Below are 17,810 nucleotides of genomic sequence, written 5' to 3'. Positions count from 1 at the left end.
AATCTGAAATAGTTCAGGCCATTGCTGACCCAGCCTGGTTAGAGCATGGTGCTGATAATGCCAAGGTTGCAGGTTCGATCCCTGTGTGGGAAAGCTGCATATTCCTGCATTGCAGGTGGTTGAATCTACAATTCTATTATTCTATTTTGCGGGCGTGTTATAAGTGTGGTTTGGCACCCTGGCAGCATGAACACTTTCTTGCGGCTGGAATATGGCCCAGGTGGGGTTGGCCAAAAGGGGGTTGGACTGGATGACCCTTGTGGTTCAACTCTATAGCTCGAGGAAAAAGGGACTCGGGTGGCGCTGTGGTCTAAACCACTGAGCCTCTTGGGCTTGCCAATCAGAAGGCTGGAGGTTCGAATTCGTGCAACGGGCTGAGCTCCTGTTGCTCTGTCCAAGCTCCTGCCAACCTAGCAGTTCGAAAGCACACCAGTGCAAGTACCGTATTTTTCGCCCCATAGGACGCACCTAGGTTTTTGGGGGGGAAATAAAGAAAAAAAAATCCCCCCCCCCAGGTGCGGGGCTGGGGCAGGGGAAGCCCGAAGCTTGGGGCGTGCTGAGCCCAGCGCGCCCCAAGCTTCTGGGTGCCAGCAAGCTCTCCATTAGCTGTGGGAGAGCTGCGTCTCCCACGGCTAGCGGAGAGCTTCCTGAAACCTGGAGAGCGAGAGGGGTGGGTGCGCACTGACCCCCCTCGCTCTCCAGGCTTCAGCGAAAGCCTGCATTCGCCCCATAGGACGCACACACATTTCCCCTTCATTTTTGGAGGGGAAAAAGTGTGTCCTATAGGGCGAAAAATACAGTAGATAAATAGATACCACTGTTGCGGGAAAGTAAACGGCGTTTCCGTGTGCTCTGGTTTCTGTCACGGTTTTCTGTTGCACCAGAAGCGGTTTAGTCATGCTGGCCACATGACCCAGAAAGCTGTCTGTGGACAAACGCCAACTCCTTCGGCCTGAAAGTAAGATGAGCACCGCCCACAACCCCATAGTCGCCTTTGACTGGACTTAACTGTCCAGGGGTCCTTTACCTTTACAGTTCCCCTAGTGGTTTGGCTTCACCCCCAGAGGCGCGCCCCATTGTTTCCCGAGACAGACACTTATGCCAACCTAAGTCTAGAAAGCAGGAGTGGCTGCTCTGTGGCCCTACAGATGTTGTGGGACTTCAATTCCCATAAGCCCCAGCTGAAACAACACCTGGAGGGCTGTAGGTGTGTGCCCTCCCCACAGCAAAGATCAATCTACTGATGTCAAGACTACTTTAAAAAGGCATTGAAGGGGGGGGAGGGGATGAGCACTCTAGACACAGCACTTGTCCCAGAAATTCGAATGTGCCACTAATTTTTTTTCTTCTTTTTTTAAAGTGTTGTTTGAGAAAAGAAGGCCCATATCTCTGCCTACGATTAAGGAGTTCTGTTTGCATGTTTTCTACATGCCACAAACTCCTGTTTTCCAAACATGCTGCAGATAGTCTGTACAAGGTTCTAACTGTCTCATAGGATCACTTTTTTCTTTACATGCTTTTGTGATATGGTGAGCCAGCACGTTCCTTGCATTTATGCTGGCCTTGGCATGCCGGCATTAGCATTATGAGAAGCCCTCAGTTTAAATCCATTAATTCTTAGGGTTTGCACATTTTAACCGGCCCCCGTGCCTTTAACAGCAGCTCGAGACATTAGGCTGTTAAACATGCAGAAATTAACCAGGGTTTCTCCCCCCCCCCCCGTCAGCTGACAACCAAAGGCATTGCCATAAATCCTTTTGAAGAAATTATTGTTATTAGTAGTATTTTATTTTTACCCGGCCCATGTGCTCTGAGCGAACAGCAGAGTTACTTTGCAAAGTTCTTCCAGTAAAACTTGGCATGGAAACCAAAACTATTTAAAAGCTCTGGGAGAGCTCTTTGGTTAATTCCAAAAGGATCTGGATTGCCTCCTTACAATGCAAAACCTACAACGCTGCTTCTATGTCCCGGACCAACAAACACACAACAACAACAACAACACACATAAAGCACAACCCAGCTGTTCCAGCCACTTTCCAGAGAAACCAGGAGACAATCTTCAAGCCTGAATGGAGAATAATGTGATTATTTGCTCCTACAAACTGCATAAATTATGCAAACAGACGAACTTCACTTGAACCGTGAAGGGTCTGCAGCTACTCTTATAATGCTTGCTGATCTGGGTTGCTTTCTGTTTCATATTCATGAGAACTACTACCTTAGCTGCAACCAGTTATGGAGAACTTTGGTGCTTCCTAGTTTTGAGTCATGAACATTGCAACTAATTGGTTTTATCGGATGAGCAAAACGAGGCCTTCAGTTTACTCTTCCATTTAGCATTCCACTTATAAGCTGGTTTCATGTGGCAAAGCCATGAAACCCTGAGCTATTGGGGTGAAAATTGGTACAGTATACACATTCAGGGCACCGTGCTAAATTTTAGGTTGGACTACGAGCTCTTGCCCCTCAACCCATTTTCAAAGGCAAATACAACATAATGGGATATGAACCCAGAAACATCGGAGCAAGTCGCAGTGAATATTCAGGCCCGCATTCTGCATTTGAAGGACAAAGGTGAATTTCAGCTCGAACCCTTGCACTCCTTTTCAGAAAAGATGACAGCAAACAAAACACAATGCAACATCTGTCTTGTAGGGTTGTGGTTTTTTGTTTGTCTTTTAAGGAAAAATCCCTAAATAAATGTTTTGCTTCCTAAACAAGCTTCTTTCTTTTTGTAGATGACTTGTAGCTGAGTAAGATTGTCTTCCATGAACACGGTCTTAACAGTGAGTCCCTAAGTGACAGTGGAGGCCAATTCTGGCTCCACACGTCCTTCCACAGTGGGGACATAGGTTTCCGGACAAGAGTTGATCATGGTGAGGGTTTGCCAAGTCTGCCTTCCTCTTAGCATGTTTCTCGTTTTCGTCCTGAGTTCGAGAGTCTTCAAAGTCCACGACACCTTTGGTAAAAGGCTGTTCTCCAATTAGAGCGCTCGCAGGCCAGTGTTTCCCAGTTGTCGGTGTTTATACTTTTTTTTTAAGATTTGTCTTGAGAGAGTCTTTAAACCCTCCCACCAGATGCCAAGGAAATAAAACAACTATCTGACTTTTAGAAGACATCTGATGGCAGCTCTGTTTAGGGAAGTTTTTAACGTCTGATATTTTATTGTGTTTTAAATATTCTGTTGAGAGCCACCCAGAGTGGCTGGGGAAACCCAGCCAGATGGGTTGGGTATAAATAAATAAATAAAACAAGCACAGCGTCGATTGCACGGTCGCCGGGTTTTACCCCTTCCTAGCGTCCCAGCGATGTTGCCTAAGATTGCATTTGCAATTGATATCCAGTCCTCTTTTTTTGTTTGTTTGCTAATGCACTGAAACATAAAGTGCTGGGGGAAATCTTAATTTTTTTTAAATGTCCACCTCTTTCTCTCACACGCATATATGTGAAAGGTTGTGATTCTTACTATTTAATCAGTGTATAGGACGCATGCTGCTTGCAACTTTTAAAAGCAATAAAGCGTAATGTGAAATCAGAAAAAGAACGGCGTGCTCCGACAATAGCTTCCTCCCTTTTCGTCCCTCGCGGGGCGCCGTAGCGGAGGCTCCTCCCACTCTCCCTTTCCCCGACCTTCCTCTCCCGCCCTCACCAAGATGGCGGCGGCCAGCGGCGGCTGCGAGGCCCCCGTGCGCCTCCGGCTGCTCTTCGACTACCCTCCCCCGGGGACGCCGGCCTGTGGGCTGTGCTGGCTGCTCCTGGAGCCCCGCCAGGTGCGCCTCGTCACCGACCTGAGCAGCCTCGTCCGGGACAAGTTCGGCTTCAGCCGCCGCGCCAAGCTCAGCCTCTTCCTCGACGGCGCGCTGCTGCCGCCCACCGAGAGCGCCAGGATTGTGCGGGACAACGACTCTCTCCGGTGGGGCTCAGAGCGGGGCTGGGGGGGGGGAGAAAGAGGGCTGGGTAGGTGGGGGTCGGGGTGGGAGTGAGAGTCGCCCTCGCGCCCCCCAACCCGCCCCACCGTGAACGAACCAGCAGGTGGCTTATGTTTAGGGGCAGCCTTTCTCAACCTGTGGGTCCCCAGATGTTGTTGGACTACGACTCCCATCACCCTAGAGCTCAGGGATGATGGGAGTTGTAGTCCAACAACATCTGGGGACCCACAGGTTGAGAACCGCTGGGGGGTTCCCTGCCCCTTTGTTCTGGCAAAATACAGGACGGGACAATTGGGGGTGGGGTGGGAGGACTCCCCGCCCCCATCTGGAGCTCAGAAGGTATTTTTATTATTTTATTATTTTATCGCTTGAGTTTATAGACCGCTCCATACCCGGAGGTCTCTATACCCGGTGGTTCACAGAAAAGGTCATAACATATATACAGTGGTACCTCAGGTTACATATGCTTCAGGTTACAAACACTTCAGGTTACAGACTCCACTAACCCAGAAATAGCACCTCAGGTTAAGAACTTTGCTTCAGGATGAGAACAGAAATTGTGCTCCAGTGGCGCGGCAGCAGCAGGAGGCCCCATTAGTTAAAGTGGTGCTTCAGGTTAAGAACAGTTTCAGGTTAAGAACGGACCTCCGGAATGAATTAAGTACTTAACCCGAGGTACCACTGTAATCAGAATAAAAAGAGCAACCCAATATCAACCCCACCCCCACCCCAAAAAGAGACGCATTTTAAAAGAGTATAGAATGTCAAACAGATCAACCAAAGGCCTGGTTAAAAAGGAACGGTAGTGGCAAAAAACACTCCAAAGTATGAACTCCAGGTTATACTTGGCCGTTACAGATAGCTTTTACACATACGCACTATGCCAGGCATAGCCAAACTTGGCCCTCCAGAGGTTTTGGGACTACAACTCCCATCATCCCTAGCTAACATAAGGTTACCAGTTGTCCACGTTTCCTGGGGACAGTCCCCATTTCTACAAATCAGTCCCCATACAAAATCCATTGAAGTTGAAAAGTGCCCCTGGATTCATTGAAAAAAATCTGGTAACCTTAAGCTAACAGGACCATTGGTCAGGGATGATGGGAATTGTAGTCCCCAGACATCTGGAGGGCCACGTTTGGCCATGCCTGCACTATGCATACTGTTACTAGCTAAAAGTTATTATTTATTGAGTTTCTATACCACCAATCCCTGGAGGTCTCAGGGCAGTTCACAGAAAATATCACAACATATATAATCAGAATAAAAAGAGCAACCCAATTAAAAAAACCTCAGAAAAGAGCCACATTTTAAAAGGGTATAGGATGCCAAACAGATCAACCAAATACTTGGTTAAAAAGGAACATGAAACACACACTGCAAACAGGTTGTTCAACTGAAATCCCTAAGATTTCTTTGCCAGTGTAGGATTAAAGTTTGGCACAAATGGATGTTTTTAGAGTAACAATGTATAAATGATGCCATGATCATAACAGAACTTTCTCTTGCATGATATCCCGACAGAGTCAAATTGGAGGAAGTTATTGAGGAAGAAGACAATGATAAAATTGCCAACGGTTTTAGTAACCAATCAAAAAAACGAAGGAAACGACGCCAGCAGAAGTTGGAAGTGAAAGATTCTGACAGCGAAAATGAAGGTCACAGAAAAAGAAAGAAGGGCAAATGGAACTGTGAGCGTCTTTCTTGTCAGGAAGAGAGCGCTGCAAACATTCGGGACCCAAAGGCGCTTAAGAAAAGGAAAAACGCAATCGGAAGATCCTCTGCCACAGACAGCGAGAGCGATGATAGAACTTGCCATTCCAAGAAGCTTAAAAAAAAGGTTGACCGGGAAAAAGAGCAGGGGGCAGCTAGAGATAAAAAGAAAAGGAGAAAAGAAAAAGCCATAGAAATAAATAACAGTTCACAAAGGACCAACAAGACTTTTTCTTTGAGCCCCGGCCAAAAAAGTGCAGCGAAAACCCCAGTAGCACAGTCTGGCACAAAGAAACAGGAAACCTCAAGCGACTCTTCCACTTCATCAAGCGAGAGTGACCACAATATAGCAGATGCAAAACGAAAACACTCGCATCAAACTAAGGTGGCATCACAGCACCTAAACAAACCACAACTGGCTTCTTCTGTGAAATCGGCTGGTAAAGTTGCCGCTAAAGGCATCAATCCTCCTAAGGCAGCATGTAGTAAAAAAACCAAGAGCCCGTCCTCAAGTTCAGATTCAGATTCTACTTCAGGAGAGCAGGAGGAGCAGAAGAGCAATAACTTGAAAAGTAAGCAGCCATATAATAGTCAAGGAACTGCGGGAGGCCCAGCTTCAAGGAGCAAACCTAAAAGCTCCTCTTCAGAATCTGATAGCTCAGACTCGGAGGCTTGCACTGCTAAGAAACCCAAGACAAATTCTGCAGTCAGTCAGACGCTGGGAGGGAATGGCGGGAAACAACTACCAGCTGTCACTTGTGGACCAGAAATAAGTCCCAGCGACAGCAGAAGGGGTCGTGGCAGAGGAGAAAACCCCTTTTGGAGAGGGCCTAGGGTCCGTGGATGTCGTGGGATGATGAGGGGCCGGGGAAGAGGAAGGGGAGAGAATCCTAACTTCTTCCACAATTACAACGGTGAGCAGCAAAAGCAGCAACAGTTGCACGAAGTAGCAACAAACTCTTCCGTTATTATACAGGTGAGTCTGCTGGCGACGGCCTGCTTTTGTCTCCGTGACACGTGATGTACTTCTCGATGGAACACTGTTTGATAACTCACAAAATTAAAAGAAACAACGGGTGTAAAGCAAAGCGTGTAACTGTTAGTGTGATTGTGGTGACCCTGCCTACACCCTAAATTACGTACAAAATAGTAGCCCACAAATTGAGCATTGTGAGTGAAGAAATCCAGTGCTGCCATTCTGCATGCAGAAAGGGTTTAGCTTAAGAGAAAGGGAGATGGTTTTTCGCTGATTTTCTACTGCAGTCCCCTGGAAATCTGTTCCAGGGAGTTGAGGTACTCTGCAGGGCAGCATGGAAGGAGGTGATGGGAATTGGAAAAAGGGAATGATTATGATTATTATTATTATTACTATTATTATTATTTCTTAACTACCCTTCACCATAAGGTCTCTGGTAAAGCAATTTAAAATCAGAAGAGTAGAGTGGACCTAAACGTGTACCTTGGGTGTCAAAAACCAAGATGAAGAGGTGTGTCTTTAGCATATGTGTGGGAAGGGAATTCCACAACTTAGGGGCTGCCACAGATATTGCCCTCTCCCAGATCTCTCCCCAAAACTTCTGAGGGCAGTGGCTTCCCCTCTGCTGATCTTAAGACCTGAAGGTTATAGAGAAAGAAAACTTTTTCCAGATGTTAGCAGACACTTCCACAGCCCCAGAAGACTTTCAGCAATTGGAACAGCAGCACTGGGTTTCACATTTTGTCACCTGCAGAGGAAATATAGATACCTTTGAAACCTGACAAGGAGGACATGAAGGCGGTGGCTTTCCATCCCTGGTTGTTCCCCGTATCTGGAACCCAGGTAGAGTGCATCTCCATGTGGAAGTTCTCTCATTGCCTCTGTTTTTTCCTGCAGTTTCCCCCTGCCGTCTTTTGCCCTCTATATCACATTAATGCTCTTTACTGGGTTTGATTGTGGGTGATAATATATTTAATCATTGTTTCACAGAATCCACCAGAAGCTCCCAAGAAGGACTACAGCATATTGCCTCTATTAGCTGCTCCTCCACAAGTAGGAGAGAAAATTGCCTTCAAGGTATGAAATCTCAAAACATTTTTGATCCTCGCTTCTTGCTTAGATAGTTTTTATCCTGCTCTTCTGTCATCTTGCAAGCTGTATGGAGGGAAGACACTACTAATATTGGCAGGAATTTGAGGGCTGGAGTCAAGACTTAGGATGAGTGTGTTAGCACATTCTGTTGGGTGAGGTAGACTAAAAAATACACACTTGTAGTGTTAATGTAGTTCTGGCATGAAGTCTTTCACTCCTCAAGCATCTGTTTTAGGCTGCTATGATTCTTGAAAGGTCATATTCTCGCCTATTTGCTGTAGGGACTTACAGTGCAATTCTAACCATGTCTCCTCAGAAGTAAATCCTTTTGCATTCATTGGGTCTTATTCCCAGGTAAGTGGAGTTCGGATTGCAACCTTATTTGGACGACATCACTTGGGATTACCAGCTTATTTTTGCTGCTTTTTAATTGCTTTATACATATTACATACATACAAAAGAAAATACATTATGAAACAAAAATACCAAAATGTCAAAAAATACCAAATATACAGAACTTGAAATAGAAAAAGTAAAGAAGAAAGAAAAAATACATCAAAGAAATAAAATAAAATAAAAAGATTTACTTCCTTTGACCACTGTACGGTTCCTATAATCTCATATCTTGGTTGTCTGTAATCATTTTATACATTTTGGAGAGACAATTTGTTTACCTGTGTTGTTTTTAATGCAGGCTAAGCCAATCATAATTATGGGAACCTGCTTTTCTCATATAATCTGCAAAGACATCCCATTCTCTCCTGATTTTCCACTTGGTTGGTTTCTTACTAATTCTGTTAGTTTTACTAGTTTGAGATACTCACTTAATTTTAATAACCATTCTTCTTTTGTTGGAATTGTGTTGCTTTTCCAGAAAAAGAAAAGGATTACCATCTTGTCTCATGCTTTCTGTTTGATTTTCTCTTAACAGCTTTTGGAGCTAACTGAAAATTACACTCCTGAAGTATCTGATTATAAGGTATTGAGACTACTGTTCATTGTAATCATCATCATCATCATAATTTATTTATACCCTGCCCATCTGGCTGGGTTTCCCCAGCCACTCTGGCCGGCTTCCAACAGAACACTAAAATACAATAACCTATTAAACATTAAAAGCTTCCCTTTGTGTTTCGGTGGTGTTTTTTTTTTTTTTAGCTAGATTGCATCTTGGCCTTTTAATATTCCCATTTCTCATTGCTTATTCTAATAACGGTTAAGAACACGAGACACATCAGAAGGTTGCAAAGTTCAAATTTGGATTCACCAAGCTCTTAGAATCATAGCGTGGAAGGGAACAATCCCAAGAAAATCCACTAGATAGTATCATATGTTTAATGCCCAGGAGCTGGGGGGGGGGGGGGAGAGAAACATGCTAACCTTTTGCCAGTGGGGGAGCCTTCATCTCCCGAATGAGCTTCTGCTTTGTGTGGCTTAATGAAAGAAATGAACATTCCACAAACTTTGTATACATTCGCTAAGAATTCGTCAGTATGCAGGAAAGAATCCAGATTATTTGTTTCATTTATATATTGCCTGTTACTCCGTGGAGCTCAAGGCAACGCAGATGAGTCTCCCCTCCCCGTTTTATCCTTACAAAAACCTTGAGAAGTAGGATAGTCTGGAAGATGGTGACTGTCCCAAGGTCACCCAGGGAGCTCCATGGCTTAGTTCAAGCTCTGGTCTCCCAGGCCATAGGCCAACACTCTATAACCATTGTACCATACAGTCTCATAGTGCATACCAGGGTTTCCCAAACTTAGGTCTCCAGCTGTTTTTGGACTACAATTTCCATCATCCCTGGCCACTGGTCCTGCTAGCTCAGGGTGATGGGAGTTGTAGTCCAAAAACAGCTGGGGACCCAAGTTTGAGAAACCCTGGTGTATAGCCAGAAGCCTGTGCAGGGGGGTATTCAGTTACTTAGGAGAAAGTAAAGGAGCGTTCTCAGCTCCTGATGGGGTGGGGAATGCTCTGGAATGACTCCATTTTCTTGACAGGGAGCAGTTTCTTCCATAAGAGCAGTTTAGATTTTGAAGCTGCTTCTGTGCTTATCCTGGCTTCCGATTCAATTCTTGAGTGTGAACTTGTTACACATACTGCATTCCTGTGTGGGGATCCCTGCCTTTAAAGGAGGTTAAAGGAGAAAAAATCAGGTTTTGCCCTTGCTACAACAGTGTCTTTTCAGTTCAAAGGTTATTTTCCCCCATAGGAACAAATGGTACTAATTCACTGTACATGTGATAGACAAAGGCAGATCAGGCATGGACTAATGCTGCTCTATCTCTGTTGAGCCTGCTACTGAGAATCAAGCCTGCTCTTATCTTTAGCCCCGTCCATGAATTCTGTTCCTGGATCACCCTTGAGTGTGACGGAGCATTCAGAACTGACTTATGTATATAATGGCATTCTAATGATTTATGCCGATCTATTGCAATTTGTGGGACGCGGGTGGCGCTGTGGGTTAAACCACAGAGCCTAGGACTTGCTGATCAGAAGGTTGGCAGTTCGAATCCCCGCGACGGGGTGAGCTCCTGTTGCTCTGTCCCAGCTCCTGCCAACCTAGCAGTTCGAAAGCACGTCAAAGTGCAAGTAGATAAATAGGTACCGCTCCGGCGGGAAGGTAAATGGTGTTTCCGTGCGCTGCTCTGGTTCGCCACAAGCAGCTTAGTCATGCTGGCCACATGACCCAGAATCTGTACACCGGCTCCCTTGGTTAATAAAGCGAGATGAGTGCCGCAACTCCAGAGTCGGCCACGACTGGAACTAATGGTTAGGGGTCCCTTTACCTTTACCTTATTGCAATTTGTACAGGATTGAAATGTGGGACAGATGACATTTGTCCATTTGCTCTCGATCTAGAATAAACAGCGCTTTTCCTCCTTTTTCTTTTTTTTCTTTTTCAAGGAAGGAAAAATTGTCAGTTGGAATCCTGCTAACAAACAGCTAGAACTTGAAATTCTTTCTTTCTCATCAGGTAAGAGATACACAACTTCAGAGTTGAATGTGACTATGGGTTGTATTCAAGCAAGTTCTACTTGGAGTAAACCCACTGAAATTAATGGATAGCTCAGTTGTTTAGAGTGTGGTTCTGATAACACCAAGGCTGGAGGTTTGATCCCCATATGATACAGCTGCATATTCCTGCATTGTGGGGGGTTGGACTAAATGATCCTTAGGGTCTCTTCCAACTCTATAATTCTATGATTCTATGACCTGAGTTAGTCATGTTCACTCATTTCAGTGGTTCTGCTCTCACAACTAATATTGGCTACATCCCAGTATATTTTCTCATATGAAAGGCAGCAACTTCTCTTTTAAAGATGACCTTTCTTTACTAATTGTACACCATTCTGCTTTAACTGCCCATTACAATGCGATTGTTTATGCATCAGAAATAAGTCCCACTGTGTTAAAACTCCCAGGAAAGTGGTTATAGGATTGCAGCCACAATTATATATGTAACCACCCTTGCAACTTTCAGTCACATTCTAAGTACCTCCAAACTTTTGTACAAATGTTCTAATTGTATTTGTTGTGGTTTTTGTTTCTTCTTTTAAGTTTCAAAAGAGCCAGGGAAGTTTGATCTGGTTTACCAGTCTGCAGATGGAGCCGAAAGAATAGAATATGCTGTATCTCATGATAGGAAGGTATGGGGGTAGCACTTTCTTGAAATTAATTTGCAGGAGCCTCCTTTAAAATTATTCCAATGACCTTTTATATTTTACCATGTTAGTAGGGCACATTCCATTCTCTACTCAATTGCAGTGTCTCTGTGCATGAAGGATTCTCAACCCTTTGCACTGCAAGTTACTTGCCTTATAGGACAGGCTGGAGGAGAGAGGAGAGGTGTCCCAGACTGTCCCCCCCAACTGCCTGTAATACAGCATTTGTATGTGCCAAGGTGTGTTTGGAGGAGGTGTAAGGGAACAGAGCTCTCTTGAGCCCTGCTGGAATTCTCTGTGCTGGAGGGTTTTCATCCACATTGGAAGTGTATTCTCCTTATAGAGGAGGCCTAGGACCCAGGTACCTACAGGACCGCCTCTCCTGCTATGCCCCGCGGAGGACCTTAAGGTCCACAAATAACAACATTTGGGAGGTCCCAAGTCGCAAGGTGATTAGAATAGTCTTAACTAGGGCCAGGGCCTTTTCAGTACTGGCCCCAACTTGGTGGTACACTCCCTCACAAGAGTCTAGGGCCCTGCGGGACTTGACATCTTCCCGCAGGGCCTGCAAGACAGAGCTGTTCCACCAGGCCTTTGGTTTGGACTCAGTATGACCCTTATGTTTCTCTCCCCTTATAGTTTTGATCTATGGGCTACTTTTAAAATGAGGCTGCATTTTAAATTGCATTTTAACCTGTATTTTAAATTGGCTCCCCCCCCATTATGTTTTTACTGTAATTTTACTGGTGTTAGCCGCCCTGAGCCTGGCTCTGGCCGGAGAGGGCGAGGTATAAATCATTATTATTATTATTATTATTATTATTATTATTATTATTATTAATGTGTTTGAAGGGCAATATCCAAATAATTTGGGGCAGCGTTCAACTAACTAGTCATTTTAGTGCAAAATTTACCATTAGTGCAAGGACTTTTCTGTGCCCTCACCAAATCTGCTCTGGAAGGTTGGGGGAACCCTTGCAACAAATTGAGGGGAGGAGAAGGGAAAACATGACGTTGCGCAAGGAGAAATCCTCTCACTTACGGAACAATTGTATTTGTGCTGTGTTGAATGCAACCCTCATACTCAAAGCGGACCAAATGAAATCAGTCCATTGGTTTCACTGGTTTTCCTGTTAAGACACTAAATATCACACCAAGAAAATAACTGGTACCAATACAAACTCTTTGTCTAGTTCCCTATTTTTAATATTTATAGAAGTCTGCATTGTTTCAGATGTTGTATACAAACGAAATACTGCTTAATCAATGCAAGTATACTAAAGTGCTGGCACTTTGTCTACTGTTTTAACTTAGAGCATGCAATCATTTTGACATTATTGCGATAGGAAGAAGCCTAGGTGACCTTTGGGTTTAACACACGCCTTATCCAACGTGGCAGCAGGGATGAGATTGGAAGCTTTTGGTTCTGCTTTTAATGAACTGCAGCTTTATGTGTCATTCAGCCCTGACAATCTGTCCCGTCCCGTCCCCCCCCCCCCCGAATTATTGTTTGCTTGAAATGAGGCAACTTCAAACAAGGTACACAAAAGCTGGCTTGTTTCAATAAATCATAGAGATTAACCACAGGTTGATTGAAATAAGAAGTGAAGGCTTGTGATCTCCTGATGGTCACACGCCATGGGAAATGGGAGGAACCCTCAGGCTTGCTTAGACTCATTCCTGCCATGTTTATCATGATGCCTGAATGCAGCCAGGGAGAGAAACCGATTCAGCCTCGAAGCTATCAGACATAGGTCTTGTTCAGCAATTTGTCTCTTGGGCAAGCGTGTGTTAAAATTGATTTTATTATACAAAATACTTTAATCACGTTAAATTTATTTAAAAGGGTTAATGCTGGTGAAATGGCATGTATCTGATCTGCTCATGTTGAGTCTGACATGCATTTTCCCCCCCTTAGATAACTGAAAGTTGGGATGCGTTGATTGAGCCCAGACTAATAGTTGATCCTCCGAATAACGAATCAGGTACGGGAAATGGAAATCCCTAAGCTGTGAAGTTACTCATCTGTAAATAGTCTGTGAAATGCTGTCCTTCTGTTTCTGAAGATAGTGTATGCAAATTGCTGTTGTTGTTTTTTCTAAAAAAAGTAAAGGATTTCAAAAACTGAAATGAGGTTTAAGAAAAGTTTGTGCCATGGTTCAGGTGCTTGTTCTGAGATGTTTACATTAAGAGCCATGTATTTTCATAGAGCTATGGAGTCTATTTCAGTGGAGGAACTTGATCTGCTCCCTGCCCTTTCCATTAAAGGGAAAAATAGGGAGGTCAACATTTCGTTGGGAGTCTTTCCCATGGGTAAAATAAAAGGGGAAGGAAAGAACTTCTCCAATATTAGGTAATACAATTGTATTATGAAAACATGCAAAACATACTTCCTGCAACCTAGCTGGCCCATGATGGATGTAAAAGCTCACAAACGGTCTGCAAGGGCTTCCTCATTCCTCATTCACGGAGGGAAAAGTTGGCTTTTAGCAAGCTAAACTATACATGCAGTAAAGGTAAAGGACGCAGGTGGCGCTGTGGTCTAAACCACTGAGCCTCTTGGGCTTGCCGATCAGGTTGGCAGTTCGAATCCCCACGACGGGGTGAGCTCCTGTTGCTTTGTCCCAGCTCCTGCCAACCTAGCAGTTCGAAAGCACGCCAGCGCAAGTAGATAAATAGGTACCGCTGTGGCGGGAAGGTAAACGGCATTTCCATGCGCTCTGGCTTCCATTGCGCCAGAAGCGGTTTAGTCATGCTGACACGTGACCCAGAAAGCTGTCTGTGGACAAACACCGGCTCCCTCGGCCTGAAAGCGAGATGAGGGCCGCAACTCCATAGTCACCTTTGAGTGGACTTCACTGTCCAGGGGTCCCTTACCTTTTTACCTTTTACATGCAGCAAACTGCCTCACCGAACAAAATTCAGAAATGTCCTTTCACATAGGTGTATCTTACACAGGTGGGGGGGCATTGTGAGTGTGACTGCATACCGAGCACTTGACTCACTTTGCTTATGCATTTAGCACAATGCAAAAATTATTTACCGTATTTTTCGCTCTATAGGACGCACTTTTCCCCCTCCAAAAATTAAGGGGAAATGTGTGTGCGTCCTATAGAGCGAATGCAGGCTCCTTGGCTTCAGCGATAGCAATGCAAAGCCTCAGAAGCGCAGAGGCAGCGCTCCCTCCACGCTCCGGAGGCTACGCATTGCTTTCGCTGAAGCCTGGAGAGCGAGAGGGGTCAGTGCGCACCGACCCCTCACGCTCTCCAGGCTTCAGGGATAGCTGCCTGAAGCCTTTGGAGTGCAGCGCAGCACGAGTTCCCACTGCGCTCTGCACACTTTGGGTTCCTTTCGCTGAAGCCGGGAGAGCAAGACTGCCGGCTTCAACAGAGAGAGCTGCGCAGCGCCCCTTCAGCCAAGCGGGAGGAGAAATAGAAGGGGCTCCATTTCTCCTGCCACTTCCCTGAAGGGGCGCTGAGCAGAGAGGGGGAGAAATTTTTTTTTCTTGTTCTCCCCCTCTAAAACAAGGTGTGTCCTATGGGCGGGTGTGTCCTATAGAGTGAAAAATACGGTAAGTGATATTGTTTCCCACGTTCTTACTGCTTACTGTTTGCAGTGTCGCCTCCCGCTGAACTTATCAAGAGCACAAGCTGAACTTGCCAACAAACAGTACGAGCTGGAGCAGCATCATGAAACTTGCTGCCATGTGCTGAGTCATGAAAGTGTGGCAACCCCACCTTTGAGCTAGGGTTCACCGTTGTTCAAACACTAGGACAGATCATAATTTTTAAAATGCCTCTAAACTTGTGGGACGCGTGCTTCTCTCCACCACTCCCAATTAAACTAACGTCTCATACACATAGCTGCCAACTTTTCCCTTTTCTTGCAAGGAATCCTATTTGGAATAAGGGAATTTCCCTTAAAAAAGGGGAAAGTTGACAGCTATGCTTTTACATTGTTTTCTCCGCACATGCATAGGTTGCAAAGGAGTGGGGAAACTCATGGATATCAGCATTTATTTTAGGCATGAATGTCACCTGTGCATTTCGGCAGGTGTCTTATTCATAAGGTATCCAATTCCAACAAGTGGGATTTGGAACAAAATGTTGTGGTGTAGCCTCAGGGGACAGGGAACCTTAGGCCCTCCAGTTGTTGCTGAACTACATCTCCCATCATCTCTGGCTACTGACCATGCCTGCTGGGGCCAATAGGAGTTGTAGTCCTGCAGCATCTGGAGAGCCTAAGGTTCTCCACATGCCTTAGCTAGAGGGCTCCCAATTTAGGGCAAGAAACCAGCCGTATCCTCCAGAGCACAGTCTCCCATATTTAGGTCTCCAACTGTTTTTGGACTATTAAGTCCCATCATTCCTGACCACCGCTCAGAGTGGCTGGGGAAACTCAGCCAGATGGGTGGGGTATAAATAAATTATTATTATTATTATTATTATTATTATTATTATTATTATTATTAGTCCTGCTAGATAGGGATGGTGAGAATTGTAGTCCTGCTTTGGCGATCACTTGTAGCCAAGTAAGATTGGTTTCCTTGAACACAATCTTAACAGTGAGTCCGTAAGTGACTGTGGAGGCCTATTCTGGATCCATGTGTCCTTCCACAGAGGGGACATAGGTTTCTAGGTGGGAGTTGATCATGGTGAGGTTTTGCCAAGCATGCCTTCCTCTTAGTGCATTTCTCCATTTTGTCCTGAGTTCGAGCATCTTCAAAACCCATGACACCTTTGGTAAAGGCTGTTCTCCAACTGGAGCGCTCGCAGGCCAGTGTTTCCCAGTTGTCGGTGTTTATACTACATCTTTTAAAGATTTGCCCTGAGAGAGTCTTTAAACCTCTTTTGTTGACCACCAGCATTATACTTTCTATTCTTAAGTTCAGAATAGTGTAGTTGCTTTGGAAGACGATAATCAAACATCTGCACAACATGACCAGTTCAAAGAAGTTGATGTTGAAGAATCATTGCTTCGACACTGGTGATCTGTGCTTCTTCAAGTACACTGGCATTAGTCCGCCTGTCTTCCCAAGTGATGTGTAAAATCTGTTGGAGACACCGTTGATGGAATCTTTCGAGGAGTTGGAGATGGTGGTCCATATAAGTGGTCCATGTTTCACAAGCATACAGTAAGGTTGGTAGTACAATAGCTTTGTAAACAAGCATTTTGGTTTCCCTGCAAATGTCCCGGTCCTCAAACAGTCTGCACTTCAACAGCAGTTGGAGACCCAAGTTTGGGAAGCCCTACTGGCGAGTATTATAAACTGCAAAGGGTGCAAGGCGGCCAACTGATTGTTCTTTCCTACAACTCCACTGCAAGAATTCCCTACGTCCTAAGCGGCAGTAAGCAGACTGTCTTCACTGGGCTGGTGAGAGGGGATCAATCCCCACTTAAAAAAAATAAATCTGCAAGCCTCAAGGTCCCTGTGGCATTCTCTTCTGCTCCTGTCTTGGTTCCCATCCTACCAACACTCGCCACCTGAGCTTGCTGTTAGAGGGAGCGATTAGTCACCAGCAAGATACATGATGTGAGCAAATAGAACAATGATGTGCCCCTTTATACAAACACACACATTCCTCCTGTGCCAAGAACTGGTTCATGTCTTATCACATGATTTTCCTTACGCTGATCACTTGGCATTGATGGATGGCGGAGTAATGCATATACGGTGGTAAGGTAAAGGTAAAGGGACCCCTGACCATTAGGTCCAGTCGTGACCGACTCTGGGGTTGCGGCGCTCATCTCGCTTTATTGGCCGAGGGAGCCGGCATACAGCTTCCAGGTCATGTGACCAGTATGACTAAGCTGCTTCTGGCGAACCAGAGCAGCGCACAGAAACGCCCTTTACCTTCCCGCCGGAGTGGTAGCTATTTATCTACTTGCACTTTGACGTGCTTTCGAACTGCTAGGTTGGCAGGAGCAGGGACCGAGCAATGGGAGCTCACCCCGTTTGCAGGGATTTGAACCGTCAACCTTCTGATTGACAAGTCCTAGGCTCTGTGGTTTAACCCACAGCGCCACCCGCGTCCCTTTTATATACAGTGGTACCTTGGGTTAAAAACTTAATTCGTTCTGGAGGTCTGTTCTTAACCTGAAGCACCACTTTAGCTAATGGGGCCTCCTGCTGCTGCGTGATCCTGAAGCAAAGTTCTTAACCAGAGGTACTGTTTCTGGGTTAGCGGAGTCTGTAACCTGAAGCATCTGTAAGCCGAGGTACCACTGTAAACTCGATCCAATTGTCAGGCCCCCTTCACACATGTGTGTCATCCCGTTAGGACAGCAACCAAGCAACAGGCATGCACACACACCTTCAGCAACCTCAATTTGTCCAGCACAGACGTTTTCGGGACACGCAGCACTCGATCACCAACCTGATGGACCCTGGGAATAAAGCCTTGTTTATAGGAGCCAACTCCCACGGTGCAGAGGTCC

General features: G+C 45.4%; 1 protein-coding gene across 1 annotated transcript; it reads left to right on the top strand.

Moving 5' to 3' along the window:
• The first annotated feature begins 3,617 nt into the window (after positions 1-3,617).
• COIL (coilin) lies at positions 3,618-13,502 on the top strand. The gene is made up of 7 exons (XM_083727569.1): positions 3,618-3,913; positions 5,454-6,618; positions 7,609-7,695; positions 8,642-8,689; positions 10,615-10,684; positions 11,269-11,357; positions 13,291-13,502. The coding sequence occupies exons 1-7, from the start codon at positions 3,654-3,656 to the stop codon at positions 13,378-13,380; spliced, it is 1,809 nt and encodes a 602-aa protein (XP_083583695.1). The 5' UTR covers positions 3,618-3,653; the 3' UTR covers positions 13,381-13,502.
• Positions 13,503-17,810: the final 4,308 nt, after the last annotated feature.

The sequence above is a fragment of the Podarcis gaigeae genome, assembly GCF_964106915.1.
Source record: "Podarcis gaigeae genome assembly, chromosome: 2".
Classification (NCBI taxonomy): Eukaryota; Metazoa; Chordata; class Lepidosauria; order Squamata; family Lacertidae; genus Podarcis; species Podarcis gaigeae.
Note: the sequence above shows the minus strand (reverse complement) of the source record. Positions and strands in the feature narration are given on the sequence as shown.